This window comes from Ipomoea triloba, chromosome 2 (assembly GCF_003576645.1).
Source record: "Ipomoea triloba cultivar NCNSP0323 chromosome 2, ASM357664v1".
Lineage (NCBI taxonomy): Eukaryota > Viridiplantae > Streptophyta > Magnoliopsida > Solanales > Convolvulaceae > Ipomoea > Ipomoea triloba.
Window position 1 is genome coordinate 10,345,283 of NC_044917.1, and position 18,703 is coordinate 10,363,985.

Sequence of the window (18,703 nt, forward strand, 5' to 3'; positions counted from 1 at the left end):
CAGGAAGAGAATCTCATCATACTAATACTAATTTGCCTTAAGCAAATGCAGTAATGAATGATGATGACGATGACCTTCTAAAATATGAGCTTGATGACTTTGGTGATCAGGAGTGATTTGTTTATGTTTGTGGGTTATGAACCTATGTTTTTTTTTTTTTTATCATTTTCATGACTTAGCATCTATGTTTTTCTATTTTATCATGATGGATGGTTCGTTTTTTACTCTTTACTTACTATTTTTTTTGTGCGAATTTGATAAGTAAGTAAATAATGAATAGCCACTGTCTGAGAAGTTACCTTCTAAAGTGATCGTTCAGCTCTCTGACCGGTAGGTAAAAGTTAGTAGTCTTCCTAAAGTTACCTTCGGAAGAAATTTTTCTGAGGGCACTTTTCGAAGGTTCCCTACTTTCCCGAAGGAATTCCTTTACTTCTCGAGTTTTACTTCCTAGAAGGATCTTACTTTTTAAAAGAAGTTACTCATCATGATCACTTATTTGACCTGATTTTCCTTTTGGTTTTTACCTCTCAGATCTTACAGCATTACAAAATCATTGTCCACACAATGGAGCATGAACCAGCATTGTGTTTGGTGGATAGTGCAACCACACACACTATCCTTACTGATAGGAGGTTTTTTCGTACCTTGAACAAATCAAGTAGTAATATTACTACCATTACTAATGATGAGGTACAAATAGTGGGCTCCGGAAGAGCATCCATCATCCTCCCTAAGGGTACAGAGTTACTAATTGAAAATGCTTTGTTGTATCCCCAATCTAAACGAACCTTGCTGAGTTTCAGGGATATTCGATCAAATGGTTTTCATATCGAAACCAAGACTAAGAACAATGATGAGTTCTTAATCATGACTCAGTTGATCTCTGGTAAAAAGCGAGAGGTTGAGGAACTTGCCTCCTTATCTTCAGGGTTATATTATACCTATATTCAACCCAATAATTCATGTGTTGCATTAACCATGAAACTAAAAAATTCACATTCTTTTCAGTTGTGGCATGACCGTCTCGGTCATCCTGGGCAGAATATGATGGGTCGGATCATATCTAATTCTGCTGGCTATAACCTTTTAAGATCTCATGTACTTTCGCCAAATATGTTTACATGTGTTGCTTGTGCGAAAGGTAAATATATTGTACGTCCGTCGCGTACTAAGGTTGGACATGAGTCGCCTATTTTTCTGCAAAGATTGCAAGGCGATATTTGTGGACCAATTAGTCCACCCACCTTCTGGGCCATTTAGATATTTATGGTCCTTATTGATGCTTCCACTCGTTGGACTCATGTTAGTCTATTGTCCACGAGGAACAAAGCTTTCGCAAAATTTATTGCTAAAATTATAGAGTTAAATGCCCAATTCCCAGATTATCCAATTAAATCAATAAGAATGGAAAATGCTGGAGAATTCACATCAATGGCTTTCAATGATTATTGTATGGCCTTGGGCATCAAAGTGGAGCATCCTGTACCTTATGTCCATACTCAGAATGGTCTAGCTGAATCTCTGATTAAGCGTATTAAATTGATTGCTAGACCATTATTGCAAAAGTCCGGTTTACCGGTTTCTTGTTGGGGACATGCAGTATTGCATGTTGCAGCTTTAATACAAATCCGACCCACTGCATACCATGATTATTCCCCCTTGCAACTACTACGTGGTGTAGAACCCACTATTTCCCATCTGCGTGTATTCGAGTGTGCAGTCTATACCCCCATACCACCTACAAACCGTACCTCCATGGGCCCCCAACGAAAACTAGGTATATATGTTGGTTATGAATCTCCCTCCATTATTAAATACCTAGAGCCCATGACAGGAGATCAGTTTACTGCGAGGTACGCTGACTGCATTTTTGATGAAGATCATTTCCCGGCATTAGGGGGAGATAAAAGCCCTTATTTAACGAAATGTCGAGAAATCTCATGGGATGAAAAAGATCTTCAGTACCTAGACCCACGTACTAGTCAAACTGAACTGGAAGTTCAGAAAATTATTAATTTGCAAAATTTAGCAAATAACCTGCCAGATGCTTTTACTGATAATACAGGAGTGACCAGGTCCCATATCCCTGCTGTAAATGCTCCTTCGAGAGTAGAAGTCCCCAAGGGATCAGGTATGCACACTAACACTCCTCATCGCTAGAAGCGCGGGAGACCAGTTAGTGCAAAAGATTTAAATCCGCGGAAAACAAGAATTGGTAAAATATCTCAGTCACTCCAGAAAAATCTTAGCCGTCCTGAAGACGGGGAACCCAGTGAACCTGCACGTGCTCTAAATAATATGAACACTTGGAATGCGGAACATCCAGATCAGAATATTTTGGGAAATGATAATGATCTGGTTGATATCAATATAGAAACTGCCATAAATTTTGTTGATACAGGAGAAACATATAACAGAGATTTAATAGTCGTCGACGATACATTTGCCTATGCAGTTGCCTGTAATATTCCACATAATAATCTGGATCCAGAACCAAAATCAATAACAGAGTGCCAGAAGCGCCCTGACTGGTTGAAGTGGAAAGAGGCAATTGAGGCAGAGCTTAACTCGCTTAATAAAAGAAAAGTGTTTGGTCCCACCGTACTTACCCCAAAAGATGTGATCCCAGTAGGATCTAAGTGGGTATTCGTACGGAAGAGGAATGAAAACAATGAGGTAGTTAGATATAAAGCGAGATTGGTAGCTCAAGGGTTCACGTAGAGACCCAGAATTGATTTTGAACAGACATATTCTCCTGTTATTGATGGCATTTCATTCCGCTATTTAATATCACTGGCAGTAAACATGAAATTAGATATGCAGTTGATGGATGTAGTGACAGCTTACCTTTATGGGTCACTAGATGCTGATATATACATGAAAATACCCGAAGGTATTCAAAATCCCAATACAAGAGGGAAAAATCGAAACATGTATAGCATCAAACTTCAAAGGTCATTATATGGCTTGAAGCAATCGGGTAGAATGTGGTATAATCATTTGAGTGAATTCCTCCTGAAGAAGGGATATGTGAAAAATGATATTTGTCCTTGTATATTCATTAAGAAGTCATCTAATGGTTATTGTATTATATCTGTCTATGTCGATGATATGAACATTATTGGGACAAACAAAGATATTATAGAAGCGTGTTCATACTTAAAGGCAGAATTTGAAATGAAAGACTTGGGAAAAACCAAGTTTTGCCTCGGCCTGCAGATCGAGCATCTCCCCAGTGGAATTTTTATTCACCAAGCTAACTATGTTAATAAATTATTGGAGAAATTCTATATGGACAAATCTCATCCCCTTAGCACTCCCATGGTAGTCCGGTCCCTTGAAGCGGACAAAGACCCATTTAGACCTAAGGAGGATAGTGAAAACATACTAGGACCTGAAGTTCCTTACCTGAGTGCTATTGGAGCCTTGCTTTATCTGGCTAATTGCACTAGACCTGATATTGCTTTCTCAGTGAACTTGCTAGATTTAGTGCCTCCCCAACCAGAAGACATTGGAGTGGAGTAAAGCATATCTTTAGATATCTCCAAGGGACAAAACACCTTGGTCTTTATTTTGAAAATAACCAGGACATTACATTGATGGGATATTCAGACGCTGGTTATATGTCTGACCCTCATAATGCTAAATCTCAGACTGGTTATNAATTATTAATTTGCAAAATTTAGCAAATAACCTGCCAGATGCTTTTACTGATAATACAGGAGTGACCAGGTCCCATATCCCTGCTGTAAATGCTCCTTCGAGAGTAGAAGTCCCCAAGGGATCAGGTATGCACACTAACACTCCTCATCGCTAGAAGCGCGGGAGACCAGTTAGTGCAAAAGATTTAAATCCGCGGAAAACAAGAATTGGTAAAATATCTCAGTCACTCCAGAAAAATCTTAGCCGTCCTGAAGACGGGGAACCCAGTGAACCTGCACGTGCTCTAAATAATATGAACACTTGGAATGCGGAACATCCAGATCAGAATATTTTGGGAAATGATAATGATCTGGTTGATATCAATATAGAAACTGCCATAAATTTTGTTGATACAGGAGAAACATATAACAGAGATTTAATAGTCGTCGACGATACATTTGCCTATGCAGTTGCCTGTAATATTCCACATAATAATCTGGATCCAGAACCAAAATCAATAACAGAGTGCCAGAAGCGCCCTGACTGGTTGAAGTGGAAAGAGGCAATTGAGGCAGAGCTTAACTCGCTTAATAAAAGAAAAGTGTTTGGTCCCACCGTACTTACCCCAAAAGATGTGATCCCAGTAGGATCTAAGTGGGTATTCGTACGGAAGAGGAATGAAAACAATGAGGTAGTTAGATATAAAGCGAGATTGGTAGCTCAAGGGTTCACGTAGAGACCCAGAATTGATTTTGAACAGACATATTCTCCTGTTATTGATGGCATTTCATTCCGCTATTTAATATCACTGGCAGTAAACATGAAATTAGATATGCAGTTGATGGATGTAGTGACAGCTTACCTTTATGGGTCACTAGATGCTGATATATACATGAAAATACCCGAAGGTATTCAAAATCCCAATACAAGAGGGAAAAATCGAAACATGTATAGCATCAAACTTCAAAGGTCATTATATGGCTTGAAGCAATCGGGTAGAATGTGGTATAATCATTTGAGTGAATTCCTCCTGAAGAAGGGATATGTGAAAAATGATATTTGTCCTTGTATATTCATTAAGAAGTCATCTAATGGTTATTGTATTATATCTGTCTATGTCGATGATATGAACATTATTGGGACAAACAAAGATATTATAGAAGCGTGTTCATACTTAAAGGCAGAATTTGAAATGAAAGACTTGGGAAAAACCAAGTTTTGCCTCGGCCTGCAGATCGAGCATCTCCCCAGTGGAATTTTTATTCACCAAGCTAACTATGTTAATAAATTATTGGAGAAATTCTATATGGACAAATCTCATCCCCTTAGCACTCCCATGGTAGTCCGGTCCCTTGAAGCGGACAAAGACCCATTTAGACCTAAGGAGGATAGTGAAAACATACTAGGACCTGAAGTTCCTTACCTGAGTGCTATTGGAGCCTTGCTTTATCTGGCTAATTGCACTAGACCTGATATTGCTTTCTCAGTGAACTTGCTAGATTTAGTGCCTCCCCAACCAGAAGACATTGGAGTGGAGTAAAGCATATCTTTAGATATCTCCAAGGGACAAAACACCTTGGTCTTTATTTTGAAAATAACCAGGACATTACATTGATGGGATATTCAGACGCTGGTTATATGTCTGACCCTCATAATGCTAAATCTCAGACCGCTGGTTATATGTCTGACCCTCATAATGCTAAATCTCAGACTGGTTATGTTATGTCTGACCCTCATAATGCTAAATCTCAGACTGGTTATGTTTTCCTTTGTGGAGGTAATGCTAAATCTCAGACTGGTTATGTTTTCCTTTGTGGAGGTATTGCTATATCTTGGAGGTCCGTTAAGCAGACATTAGTTGCTACCTCATCTAATCACTCGGAAATAATTGCTTTATATGAAACCTCACGTGAATGTGTATGGTTGAGGTCATTGATACAGCATATCCATAGCTCATGTGGTACAATGAGCAAAGTTGATTCCCCCACTGTCCTATATGAGGACAATGCGGCATGTGTTGCACAGATGAGTAGTGGGTACGTTAAAGGAGGCCTTACCAAACATATTGCTCCTAAATTCTTTTACCCACATGAACTCCAGAAGAGTGGTGAGATACTCATTGAAAAGGTTCGCTCTAGTGAAAATCTAGCAGATTTGTTCACTAAATCCCTGCCAACATCCACATTTGAGAAATTTGTTTATAAAATCGGGATGCGAAGGCTTGGAAGATTGTTGTCTTCAGGGGGAGCGATAAACGCTAAAAGTATAAATGAATAGATGGTCTTGGAGACCTTTAAAATCTCGAAGATGACGCCCAGAAGGCTTATGGTTGTACTCTTTTTCCCTTAGCTAATTTTTTCCCCATTGGGTTTTTATTAGGCTAAGGTTTTTAATGAGGCAACGATGCAACACATCTTTTATACTGCATGTACTCTTTTCCTCGTCTAGGTTTTTCCCACAAGGTTTTTCTAGCGAGGTTTTTAACGAGGCATGAGTATAGTTATTTAATGGCCAAGGGGGAGTATTATAAATGTTTTATTTGATGGCCATTAAATCTTAGGACTCTCCATTTGCCTTCCATTATTTCATTGTTTATGTTAAAGGAAATGAAAGGTTGTGAAATGTGTATATATTGATATGGATTGCTTAATGAATGGATGAGCTCTTGTGATCTTGTGTTATTGTTCTTCTTCTCCTTTTTCCCTTTTCTCTACACTATATTATCATATACATAATCTCCAAGCAATTACCGGGCAATCACCACACGAGAACTGAGCTAATCGACAAGCCAAATTACAACATTTATCACATTGTTGCATAATTGTTTTTAGGCTTTCAAGTTGATGCCTAAAATATCAAGATAATCATCTAGTGATCATATAATTTTGATTAATTAAAGAGTAGCCACATTATTTAATTTAAATTTGTGAGATCACATACCGTCATAGACGTATTGATTGTGATTAATTATATGATATAATGAAATTTAGCCCATAAGCAATTTTATTATGTTTTTTTTTTGTTTTTTTAAACCAATGCATTTATTGAATAAACGAGATGCCGAAACTTTACAGACGCCTTAGGCCCAAAAATGACCTAAGGCTCACAAAAATGAGGTCCATTGACCTTACACTTCCAAGGGGGCAAAGCCCTAAACATCCAAAGGCCTAAAGCCTAAAAAAACCAAAAGAGGCCAAAGCCCTAAAATTGACCACCATCTAATCTATCAAATAAAAGCTCAAGTGAGTTACAAAATTAAACTCAAGCCTACTAAAGTAAGAGGCCCATTCGGCCATAGCCTCTAATCAGGCAATAATTTTATTATGTTCATATGATTAATTAAGGTAAAAACACCAAACTATATATGATCGTAATTTAGCTCACAGGTAATTATGTATCAGAATATAATTTTGGTGAATTTTATCATTACAGATAGGAAGGTTAATTTATTTAACATATGGTTATGATATAAATAAATTGAGAATTATCATCTTCTATCATAAAGTTTTGATATATGTACATATCCAAAGAATATTATTCTTGGGGTTTATCCACATGAAGGTATTAGTCTAGTTTCTTTTGTGTATTTATTATGCATTAAAAGGAAATTAGATTAATAGCTTGATACATTAATATTCTTTAGTGTACATATATCAAGTGATCAATACAATTTCGTAACTGAAATTATTAAGATATTTTGATCACTTTGTGACTAATTACATAAACTATTAAAATTCCTTTCGGTAGATTTTATTATAGTTTATGTAAATAGTCAAGATAAAAATCAAATCATATTTCTTATTTTACCCACAAGGATTGAGAAAATGAATATGGTTTGATGGTTTTATCATAAGCGTGTAGATGGATCTAATTGAATCAAACTTTAGCCCACATGCAAGTTTTATATATGTCACTAGATTCGTCTATCACTTTGATAATAATTTTCCCATAAAATTTTAGTTTAGTCTAATTGAATAGAACTTTAGCCTACAGGCAAGTTTTATGTCACTAGATTCTTTTATTTGATTGTCATAAAGTCTCACTTGAGTCTAATTGAATAAATCATTAGCCTACAAGCAAGTTTTATGTCACTAGATTCTCCTGTTTAAATTGATGATCAAGATAAAATTTTATCATACAATTCTTTTTAGAATTTATAACCTTAAGATCAGTTCTAATTTTATGAGGCATGGGTTGCATTGGCAATGCATGAATTTTGTTAATCTCCAAAACTTTAGTAACTTGAAATTGTTCATGTATGTGGCTTGGTTTTTCAGCCCAACCACAGTAGATCTTTCTGAATTTTGGACATGATATACTTTTGGATCCTTATATTGGAAGTGTACATATTTAGCCAAATTTCAACTAGAGCAATTTAATTTGTTCAAGTAGTTGAAATTTGCGTCTGTTACATGTACATATTTTGCATGTCCAACTATGGTGGGTAATTCTGTTCCTTGTAAAATTAATTAGTTGGACTTGAGGATCATTGGTGTGTATGTATATCCACTATAATGCTTAAGAATGACTTGATCAGTGGGAATAATGGCTTGACTAGTGGGAGTGATCATTTGATCATTAAGATATCCCAATTCAAGATTGTCCCACTTCAAGGATAAGACACATTGCCTGACTTGATCAGTGGGAGTAATGTCTTAACTAGTGGGAGTGATCATTTGATCATTAAGATATCCCATTTCAAGATTGTCCCACTTCAAGGATAAGACACCTTGTCTGACTTGATCAGTGGGAGTAATGGCTTGACTAGTGAGAGTGGTCATTTGATCATTAAGATATCCCATTTCAAGATTGTCCCACTTCAAGGATAAGACACCTTGTCTTGTTAATTATAAAATAAATAGTTCAAATTGTTTGAACTACAAGTTGTGCAACATATTTATAAAAATGTTGTAATAACATTACTAGTTTTTATTTTAACAATGGCATGAAGTTTATAGTGAACTATCATGAGTTGGATTCTTTAGCATTTATTGGAGTTTTTCGTCTCATCAAATTGATCATGGGTCATTAAGATTTGAAAAAGCTCAAAAATTCAATGTTGAGAGACATAAAGCAAGCAAATACTCATGAGATTGATTTATCTTGAGGATTTTTTATTATATTGATACAACATTTGTGTTGTTTCATAAAGTTACATAAAAAAATCCTCGTTATTGCTCTATGGCATAAAAGTTGGGCTTCCTTTTCTATTTTGGAGATTATTTATATGGCGTATGTTTAAAGTTCCATTGTGGGCTTGGACTTACTATGTGTCATTTAAAGTCATTAAAATATAGATTACTCAATTACCGTCTTTGGTTAAGATTAATGAAAATGAAGTGACAGACGTGTCAACTTCGAAGTACATTAGATCGAAGTATTTCCATTTGTTGTTTCATGGATTGCAAGTCTGCCAATGGGAGATTAGAAATAGAAGGCATACCTTTTGCAGCTTCAGTTAAAGCTTGTTTTACTTTTATTTCTTGTTGAATGTGTGCTTCAATTGAAGATTCATAATTCTAATGTTTGCCTCTTTCTGAGAACAGAGAAGCTTTTCGGTGACTTTGGCTTCTATCGTACGATTTTTACTTTCAGCAACGTATTTGTCTAAGACAGCATTCACGTTAGGACTATCGTATGTATAAACATTTTTCTTATTGGGTGAGAAAACTACTAGCAAGATCTCCACGCCACAAAGTGTATAAATCTCGCTGGCCTTCTTGAACAAGCCAAAGCGACAGTTTGAGAATGTGATAGTACGATGAGCATCATTTTCAATCCTAGAGAGGGAAATTCTTTGGCGACCCTATGCACCCTCCTAGTATTATTATTGCTTGACATTTTTAAAGAAAATATAATTCACTCACTAAGATGTTGAGATTAAGTATATTGATAATGCAGAATGAGATGTGTATTTATAGTTCGTGTTCTTGCCATCCCGTTAATATTTTTTGTTTTGATGCAATTTTTATTATGGTATTAAAATTAAGACAAAATAAATTCCATATTTGCAGGTGAGTTTTTGGATAGAAATTTTCTTGAGTTGGTATGTATGATCTAGAATTAGTAATAATATTTTTAAAAAAAATTATTATTATAAAAATATATGTAAAATTAAAACATAATTAATAGTTCTTCTAGATTGTAAAATGCGTTAGATTTTTAATCGCTATAATTAAGTGTGGACCCACCATTTTTAAAAATAATAATTAATAGGGTAGGACCCAAGCATTTGTTTCATTCTTCTTCATAAATTTTTGATTGAGTTAAACACTGTACTCTATAAGTAATACACAAGTTAGGGAAATACACCGACAAAAATGAGAAATGATATCTAGAATATTTTTGTGGTAGAATGAAGTTATCAAGAATGATTCAAAATCTCAAAGCTTAATGACTGTGAAATAAGAAAGTTGGCTTATTTAAATGGAGAGGATCAACAAAGCAATGTGTGGAGCTGATATTCAACATCCAAGAGCACATTTGAGAACTGTAGAAGATTCTTCTGAGTTCTGAATGTATTGCATTTTATTGTAAGTCGTAAGCATTTGTTTCATTCTTCTTCATAAATTCTTGAATGGGTTAAACACTTTTATAAGTGATTCACAACATAGGAAAATACACAACAAAAATGACAAATGATAAAGTTGACGGAATTGAATTATTAATTAGATGGTATATTAATATTAAATAATTGCCTCTTGCCAAAGACGTTGTGGTTTAATGGCACCCATTTACACTCCTACATGAAACTGATACTTAATGGTATCCGAGTCAATTGTACTAAAAAAAAAACAAAAAAATTGCCTCTATATAGATAATGGAGATAGAGGGCATAGAGAAACATAATAAATAATATAACAAATGATAATGTTGAAAGAAATTATATATTGATAATTGCACCCGATACTTTTCATATAATAATGATCACAAATAACATAAAAGCATAATAATAAACGTAAAAAATGATATAAAGCAACATATAACAAGAATAAAATAAAACAAAGCAGTAAATCTTTTAATCCTTCTAATTAAGAATAGATCGGGCACTATTTGGTCTTCTTGCTGGATGGCTTCTTAAAATGGAGTCGCACCACTTGGATTAACATCATCAGACTGAGTAGTCATGCCTTGCGTCTGGACCGGCATTGTAGGATGTGGGTTTAATATTTGAAACACATTAGACCGAAGAATTTCCATTTGCTGTTTCATGGAAAGTAGGTCTGCCAATGGGAGATTAGAAATAGAAGGCATACCTTTTGCAGCTTCAGTTACTTTCATTTCATGTTGAATTGCTGCTTCAAGCACATTAATTTGAAGATTCGTAAGTCTAATGTCTGCCTCTTTCTGAGAAAGGAGAAGCTCTTCCGTGACGTTGCCTTCTATCGTACGGTTTTCATTTTCAGCAACGTATTTGTCTAGGACAGCATTCACGTTAGGACTGCCGAAGGTATAAACCTTTTCCTTATTGGGTGAGAAAACTACTAGCAAGATCTCCACGCCACAAAGTGTTGAAATCTCGCTGGCCTTCTTAAACAAGCCAAAGCGACGCTTTGAGAATGCGACAATACGATGAGTATCATTTTCAATCCTAGAGAGGGGAATTCTTTGGCGACCCCTATAGACCCTCCTAGTATTATTATTGCTTGACATTTTCAAGGAAAATATAATTCACTCACTAAGATGTTGAGATTAAGTATATTGATAATGCAGAATGAGATGTGTATTTATAGCTTCTGTTCTTGCCATCCCGTTAGTATTTTTTGTTTCGTTGTAATTTCTATTATGGTTTAAAATTAATACAAAATAAATTCCATATTTGTTCGTGAGTTTTTGGATAAAAATTTTCCTGAGTTAGTATGTAGGATCTAGAATTAGTAATAAAATTTTTAAAAAATTATTGTCATAAACGTATATGTGAAATTGAAACATATTTAATACGGAGTAATTCTTATAGATTGTATAATGTATTATATTTTTAATCGTTATAAGTGTGGACCCAACATTGTTAAAAATAATAATTAATGGGGTAGCAAATATATGTGTGTGTGTGACCTTTTGCATGGTTCTGATACCAAATTGAAACATGTGCTCCATCTCAACTAAAGTCTAATGTGATAGTTGGACTACACATTTATGTTTATATATTATTTATGCTCAACAGATCCACACTTAATTATAATGATTAAAAATCTAACACGTTTTACAATCTAGAAGTATTATTAATTATGTCTCAGGGCAAATTATGTCGTGGACCCAGATCCACCTTGCAAGGTGGACCTGGGTAGGTGGATCTGGGTCCAAAACTACGTCGTTTTTGTCTCTTTTTTTTTTATTAGTAAACATATTGCTGAATATAGAGTTGTCCAAAAATGTGTGAATGTAGAGGTTTCAAAGTGTGAAGGTAGAGTATAGAAATCGTTAATGTAGATTTATGATTGTGTGAATGTAGAGTTGCCCAGAAATGTGTGAATGTGGAGGTTTCAAATTGTGAATATGGAGTATAGAAATCGTGAATGTAGAGTTATGCATGTGTGAATCTGTAATAGAGTTAAAAGTTCTAGCAACTTGTAGCCCTGTAATGTGTGAATATGAAGTTCTCAAGTTGTGAATATGGAGTATAGGACCTGTGAATATAGAGTTTTGAATGTGTGAATGCATAACAGTGGTAATATAGTTACTAAACATATAATCATGTAATGTATGAATGTAAAGTATAGTGTATGTAAATGTAGACCCAGGTCCACCTTGCAAGGTGGACCTGAGTCCACGGCATAACAATCCTTGTCTCAGTACATAGTTTCTCCCTTTGAATGCACATTTTTATGTTTATGGGCCCATTAATTATTATTTTTAAAAATGGTGTTATGGGCCCATTAATTATTATTTAATGCACATCTTTATGTTTATGGGCCCATTATTATTATTTTTAAAAATGGTGTTTATGGGCCCATTAATTATTATTTTTAAAAATGGTGAGCATAATTTGTAAAATTAAAACATAATTAATAGTACTTCTAGATTGTAAAATGTGTTAGATTTTTAATCATTATAATTAAGCGTGGATCTGTTGAGCATAAATAATATATAAACATAAATGTGCAGTTCAACTATCAGCTTAGACTTTAGTTGAGATGGAGTACATGCTTCAATTTGGTATCAGAGCCATACAAAAGATCATGGGTTTAAATCCCTGGATAAAAAAATCTTAGGCTTTTAGTTGAGATGGAGGACATGTTTCAATTCCACCATTTTTAAAAATAATAATTAATGGGCCCATAAACACCATTTTTAAAAATAATAATTAATGGGCCCATAAACATAAAGATGTGCATTCAAAGGGAGAAACTATGTATGAGACAAAATATAATCACTCGTAAAAGCGAAAATATGCACTTGAAGAAGAAGGCAAATGTACACTCGAAGAATGCAAAATGTTCACTTGAATACAAAGAACATCTAAAGTTGCATGGCCTACACAAAATTACAATAATGTCACTGCGTGTTTTTTAATTCTTTATCATTCTGGATTGTTGATTTGGACAGGATCGAGATTTAAGCCTATTTTTTACCTAAGGCTGAATCCCCTACTCGATTCAAAACATGACGTTGTGGCTTACCATGGAGGGATGTAGTCAAATAGTTAATTAATATCCCCATACTTCACCAATTGGTTTTAAAAAAGATATGACAACCCGATAATCAAAGAACTATATATGTAGTTAAACGAGCTTGACTTAAGTTAAAGTATATATAGTGAAGCACTGAGATCCATCATATACTCCAATGGTGTGTTTGTTTTAGGCTTCTGTGTGTTTTCCTAAGTGTTTAGATATCTCTATTTTTATCTTTGAATTATATTTTTCGGATTTTGGTTCTTTTAATTTGTTTTGTTGTTGTTTTATTTTATTTTATTGAAAAAGACTTCCTCGTGTTTAGTGGCATATATATGATGGCAAGTCATTTAACACTTATTCTTGTTCCGGGTTTGATCACATTGCTTGAGGCTAATCTAAACGCTTATTCTACTCTGCCTTTTTTTTTTTATCAATTGTTATTTTTTTCACTTGCTTTATTATTTGTCTAGTTGTTACGTACTTCTATTGGTCTACTTCTATCTTACTCAAATGATCTTTCTTAAGGGTTTAAATTTCAATAGAGGTCTTAGTACATTGTGCATGAGAAAAGCATAAGCTTGCATCTATCGTTAATCCTTAAGAGAATGACAATTCACTCAAAATAACCTTCATCAAACATTAAATTAAATAATGGAAGTTTCCAATCAAAATTCAATTTTGAAAACATATTACTTGCTAGTCTGCTAGATGCTTGTTGTTAATAAGGATCTAAATATACAATATTTTCGAAGACCACTTCTCTACGAGTACACTGTGATTTAATTTGCTTTACAAAAAAACAAAAAAACAAAAAAAACAAAAAAAAAACAAAAAAAACAAAAAAACAAAACAAAAACAAAAAAAATACATTCATCAATATTAGAGAACTTAGCATTGAGATGATTATTGCATAATTGGCTTATGCTGATTCATATAGCTTTGAGACCTTCTACCAAAAATAGCTCATCCAGGTATCTATCTTGTTCACCTTATTTCAAACATTTAGCATACATACGCGGTTGTGACAAAGCTTCAACGAAAGGAAGATTGATGTGGAGTTTCTTTAAGAGTTCATAGAATTTAGTGAGTTACTCATTGTTCTTATTTTTTTTCTCAACTAGGCTAAATAGCAAAAATGTGTAATATACTCCATCAATGGTGTGTTTGCTTTAGGCTTACGCTTGTTTTCCTAAAGTGTTTGAACATTCCTATTTTTTATCTTTGAGTTTTTCAGCTTTTGGTTCGATCTCTTGTTAAGTTTCTTTTTTTTTTTTTTTTTAACAAAAACATCAAATTAAATAACGGAAGTTCCCAATTCAACATTACGTTTTGTAAACATAATACATGCTGGATCCTTCTTGTTAATAGGGCTCCAAAAGGAAAACTTTTTTGATAGCCCTTTTCTCTATAATAAGTACACTTTGATTTGTTATATATATATATGTGCATAATTGACTTATTACGATGACCAAGTTTTCTTTGAATTGAGATCTTCTACAAATTAAAAAATATTTTATTTGAATAAGGTTCAAATTGGCCACTGAACCAAACCTGAAAGTGCAATTAGGCCACTGAACGAAAAAATGTGCCCACTGAACACTCCAAATGCATGCAATTTCACTTGATAGCAGGTTACATTCCATTTCATCAGGTTGCCTGCTTACATGGATGATGAATTGATATTTTAAAATATTTTTTTAATAATAAACTTTAAAATTAAAAATTAAAAATTAATTGAAAATATTAAAAAATTAAATTAATATTAAAAATATTAAAAAATTAATAGTAAAAATATTAATATTAAAAAAATTAAAAAATATTAAAAAATTAATTTTTTTAATTTTAATTTTTAAAATTTATTAACTAATAAATTTTAAAAATAAAAATTAATTTAAAATATTAAAATTAATATATTAAAATATTAATATTAAAATATTTTAAAAATATTTAAAAATTAATACTTTTTAATTTTTAATTTTTAATTTTTAATTTTTAATTTTTATATTTATTATTAAAAAATATTTTAAAATGCCACATCGTCATCTGGGTAAGCAGGCAACCTGATAAAATGGAAGGTAACCTGTTATCAGGTGAAATTGCATGCATTTGAAGTGTACAGTAGCCTAATTGCACATTTTTTTCGTTCAGTGACCTAATTGCACTTTCAGGTTACGTTCAGTGGCCAATTTGAACCCTATTCCTATTTTATTTAATCTTGGCAATCCTTTATGGTCACTTATGATCTCAAATCCGATTGTCCTTTACTTTGAAACATCTCTAAAAGTCACATGAACACCATTACAACTTCTAATATATATTCGAAGATTTTTATGGTCTCTAGTCATGTAGTGAAAACAACCACTACCAAAATACCAACCATTCATTTCTTCTTTGGCATTTGATGAGTAAGTCACTTGATGAATTTTTATTTTATTTTATTTTTTTTTGTGAAAATCAAGCCACTTGATGAATTTGGCAGTTGATGAGTAAGTCACTTGAGTGAATTTTTATTTTATTTTATTTTTGTGAAAATCAAGCCACTTGATGAATTTGATCTTTCCTAAACTAGGCTTTATTGGCTTGTTGCCTTCTTAGATTAGAGAATCCAATTCCATCCTTTTTGAGTTTACAACAATAGGTCTTTATCTTCCCAACCATACCATAGTAGTATCACCTCATCATTAGATTTCTTGATTTTTTTTCTAGTGATAACCATAATATTTTTGTGTTAAAAGTTATCAAGAACGATTTAAGATCCCAAGTTTAATAATGATTATGAAATAAGGAATTGAAGTTAACCTATTTAAATATACAGGATCAACAAAGCAATTTGTGTAGTTTTCTTCCTATATGTAGTTTTTAACAATGATTAGGAAATATTTGTAAAGGTAAAGGTTATGGAAAAATATGGTGTGTTCTCAAAGTTTTCAAATCCAAGCTCGTCTTCTAATATATTTTTGAACAACCTTACTTATAACAATGCCTCTAGATCAAACCCCTCGAAGTCCTCATAACCTCAAAGCCCTTATAACCCTACTAGCATACCTTCAAATCCCCCAAACCCACAAAGCCATCACAACCCTCAAATTCTCCATAACCTCAAAGCCCTCATAACCCTCAAAGCCTCAAAGCCCTCATAACTCTCAATCAAAGCCCTCTAAACCCTCAAAACCCTCATATCTATCAGGTAACTTTGTGTTTATATGAGCCGGTTTAAGTTTCCACATCCCAAGCTTGCAAAATATGAAATAAGGCAATAGATTGTTACTATCACCCAAATCAACTCAAAGTCCTTTGCACATGCAAATTACAAATAAAACATGTTAAAGTGAAACTATGTTGATTTTTCAGTTTCTTTAGATTCTTTTTTTTTAGTATAACTGCATATCATTCTTCATTCACAGACATTGAAAATAGCTCATCCACGTGATAACTAGAATATTTTTGTGTTAGAATGAAGTTATCAAGAACGATTCAGAATCTCAAAGTTTAACAACGACTATAAAATAAGGAAGTTGGCTTCTTTAAATGGAGAGAATCAACAAAGAAATGTGTGAGGCTGATATTCAACATCCAAGAGCACCTTTGAGAACTTGAGAAGATTCTTCTGAACGTATTGCATTTTATTGGAAGTCATAAGCATTTGTTTCACTCTTCTTCATAAATTTTTGTTTGGGTTAAACACTCTTTATAAGTGATACATAAAATAGGAAAATACACAACAAAAATGACAAATGATAAAGTGGATGGAATTGAATTATTAATTAGATGGTATATTAAATAATTGCCTCTCAATAGATAAATGGAGATAGAGCACGTACAGAAACATAACAAATATAACAAATGATAATGTTGAAAGAAATTATATATTGATAATTGCACCCAATATTTTTCATATAATAATGATCACAAATAACATAAAAGCATAATAAACGTAAAAATGATATAAAGCAACATATAACAAGAATAAAATAAAACAAAGCAGTAAATCTTTTAGTCCTTCTAATTAAGAATAGATAGTGCACTATTTGGTCTTCTTGCTAGATGGCTTCTTAAAATGGAGTTGCACCACTTGGATTAACATCATCAGACTGAGTATTCATGGCTTGCGTCTGGACAGGCATTGTCGTAGGTTGTGGGTTTAGTATTTGAAACACATTAGACCGAAGAATTTCCATTTGCTGTTTCATGGAAAGTAGGTCTGCCAATGGGAGATTAGAAATAGAAGGCATACCTTTTGCAGCTTCAGTTACTTTCATTTCATGTTGAATTGCTGCTTCAAGCACATTAATTTGAAGATTCGTAAGTCTAATGTCTGCCTCTTTCTGAGAAAGGAGAAGCTCTTCCGTGACGTTGCCTTCTATCGTACGGTTTTCATTTTCAGCAACGTATTTGTCTAGGACAGCATTCACGTTAGGACTGCCGAAGGTATAAACCTTTTCCTTATTGGGTGAGAAAACTACTAGCAAGATCTCCATGCCACAAAGTCTTGAAATCTCGCTGGCCTTCTTGAACAAGCCAAAGCGACGCTTTGAGAATGTGACAGTACGATGAACATCATTTTCAATCCTAGAGAGGGGAATTCTTTGGCGACCCCTATGCACCCTCCTAGTACTCTTATTGCTTGACATTTTCAAGGAAAATATAATTCACTCACTAAGATGTTGAGATTAAGTACAAAAACTAAAATTACAAACATGCAATATCAACATCTTAGTGAGTGAATTATATTTTCCTTGAAAATGTCAAGCAATAATAGTACTAGAAGGTGCATAGGGGTCGCCAAAGAATTCTCCTCTCTAGAATTGAAAATGATGTTCTTTGTAGTACTGATTAAGTATATTGATAATGCAGAATGAGATGTGTATTTATAGCTCCTGTTCTTGTCATCCCGTTAGTATTTTTTGTTTCGTTATAACTTCTATTATGGTTTAAAATTAATACAAAATAAATTCCATATTTGTCCGTGAGTTTTTGCATAAAAATTTTCCTAAGTTGGTATGTAGGATCTAGAATTAGTAATAATATTTTTAAAAAAATTAGTGTCATAAACGTGTATGTGAAATTAAAACATATTTAATACGGAGTAATTCTTATACATTGTATAATGTATTATATTTTTAACCATTATAAGTGTGGACCCAACATTTGTGTGTGTGGGGGGGGGGGAGGGGGGTTCATATAAGAACAAGTTCTTAGAAGAAAACTAATTAATAATCAATCTCACCCATATATCTATAAAAAAAATCAGACGGATTATATCATATTTGAAATCAAAAATGTAGTGACATTTTCGTAATTATCTCCAACTCTAGTATATATGCAATTTACAATATTTGGGTGTGTTTGGTTCGCACATGAGAATCGGAATCGGTATAGGTATCAAATCCTCTGTACTGGTAATGGATTTTGGTGAAAGTATTTTGCATGTTTGGTAGTACAAT

At 33.5% G+C, this 18,703-nt stretch overlaps 2 protein-coding genes across 2 annotated transcripts; both read right to left on the minus strand.

Annotated features, from left to right (window-relative positions):
* Window positions 1-10,622: 10,622 nt before the first annotated feature.
* On the minus strand, window positions 10,623-11,295 carry LOC116010732 (agamous-like MADS-box protein AGL61). Its single transcript, XM_031250246.1, has one exon. It carries the CDS (start codon window positions 11,293-11,295, stop codon window positions 10,720-10,722), a length of 576 nt encoding a protein of 191 aa, XP_031106106.1. The 3' UTR covers window positions 10,623-10,719.
* Window positions 11,296-17,274: 5,979 nt separating this feature from the next.
* Window positions 17,275-17,890, minus strand: LOC116010733 (agamous-like MADS-box protein AGL61). The gene has a single exon (XM_031250247.1). The coding sequence runs from the start codon at window positions 17,888-17,890 to the stop codon at window positions 17,312-17,314; it is 579 nt and encodes a 192-aa protein (XP_031106107.1). The 3' UTR covers window positions 17,275-17,311.
* Between the last annotated feature and the right edge of the window lie 813 nt (window positions 17,891-18,703).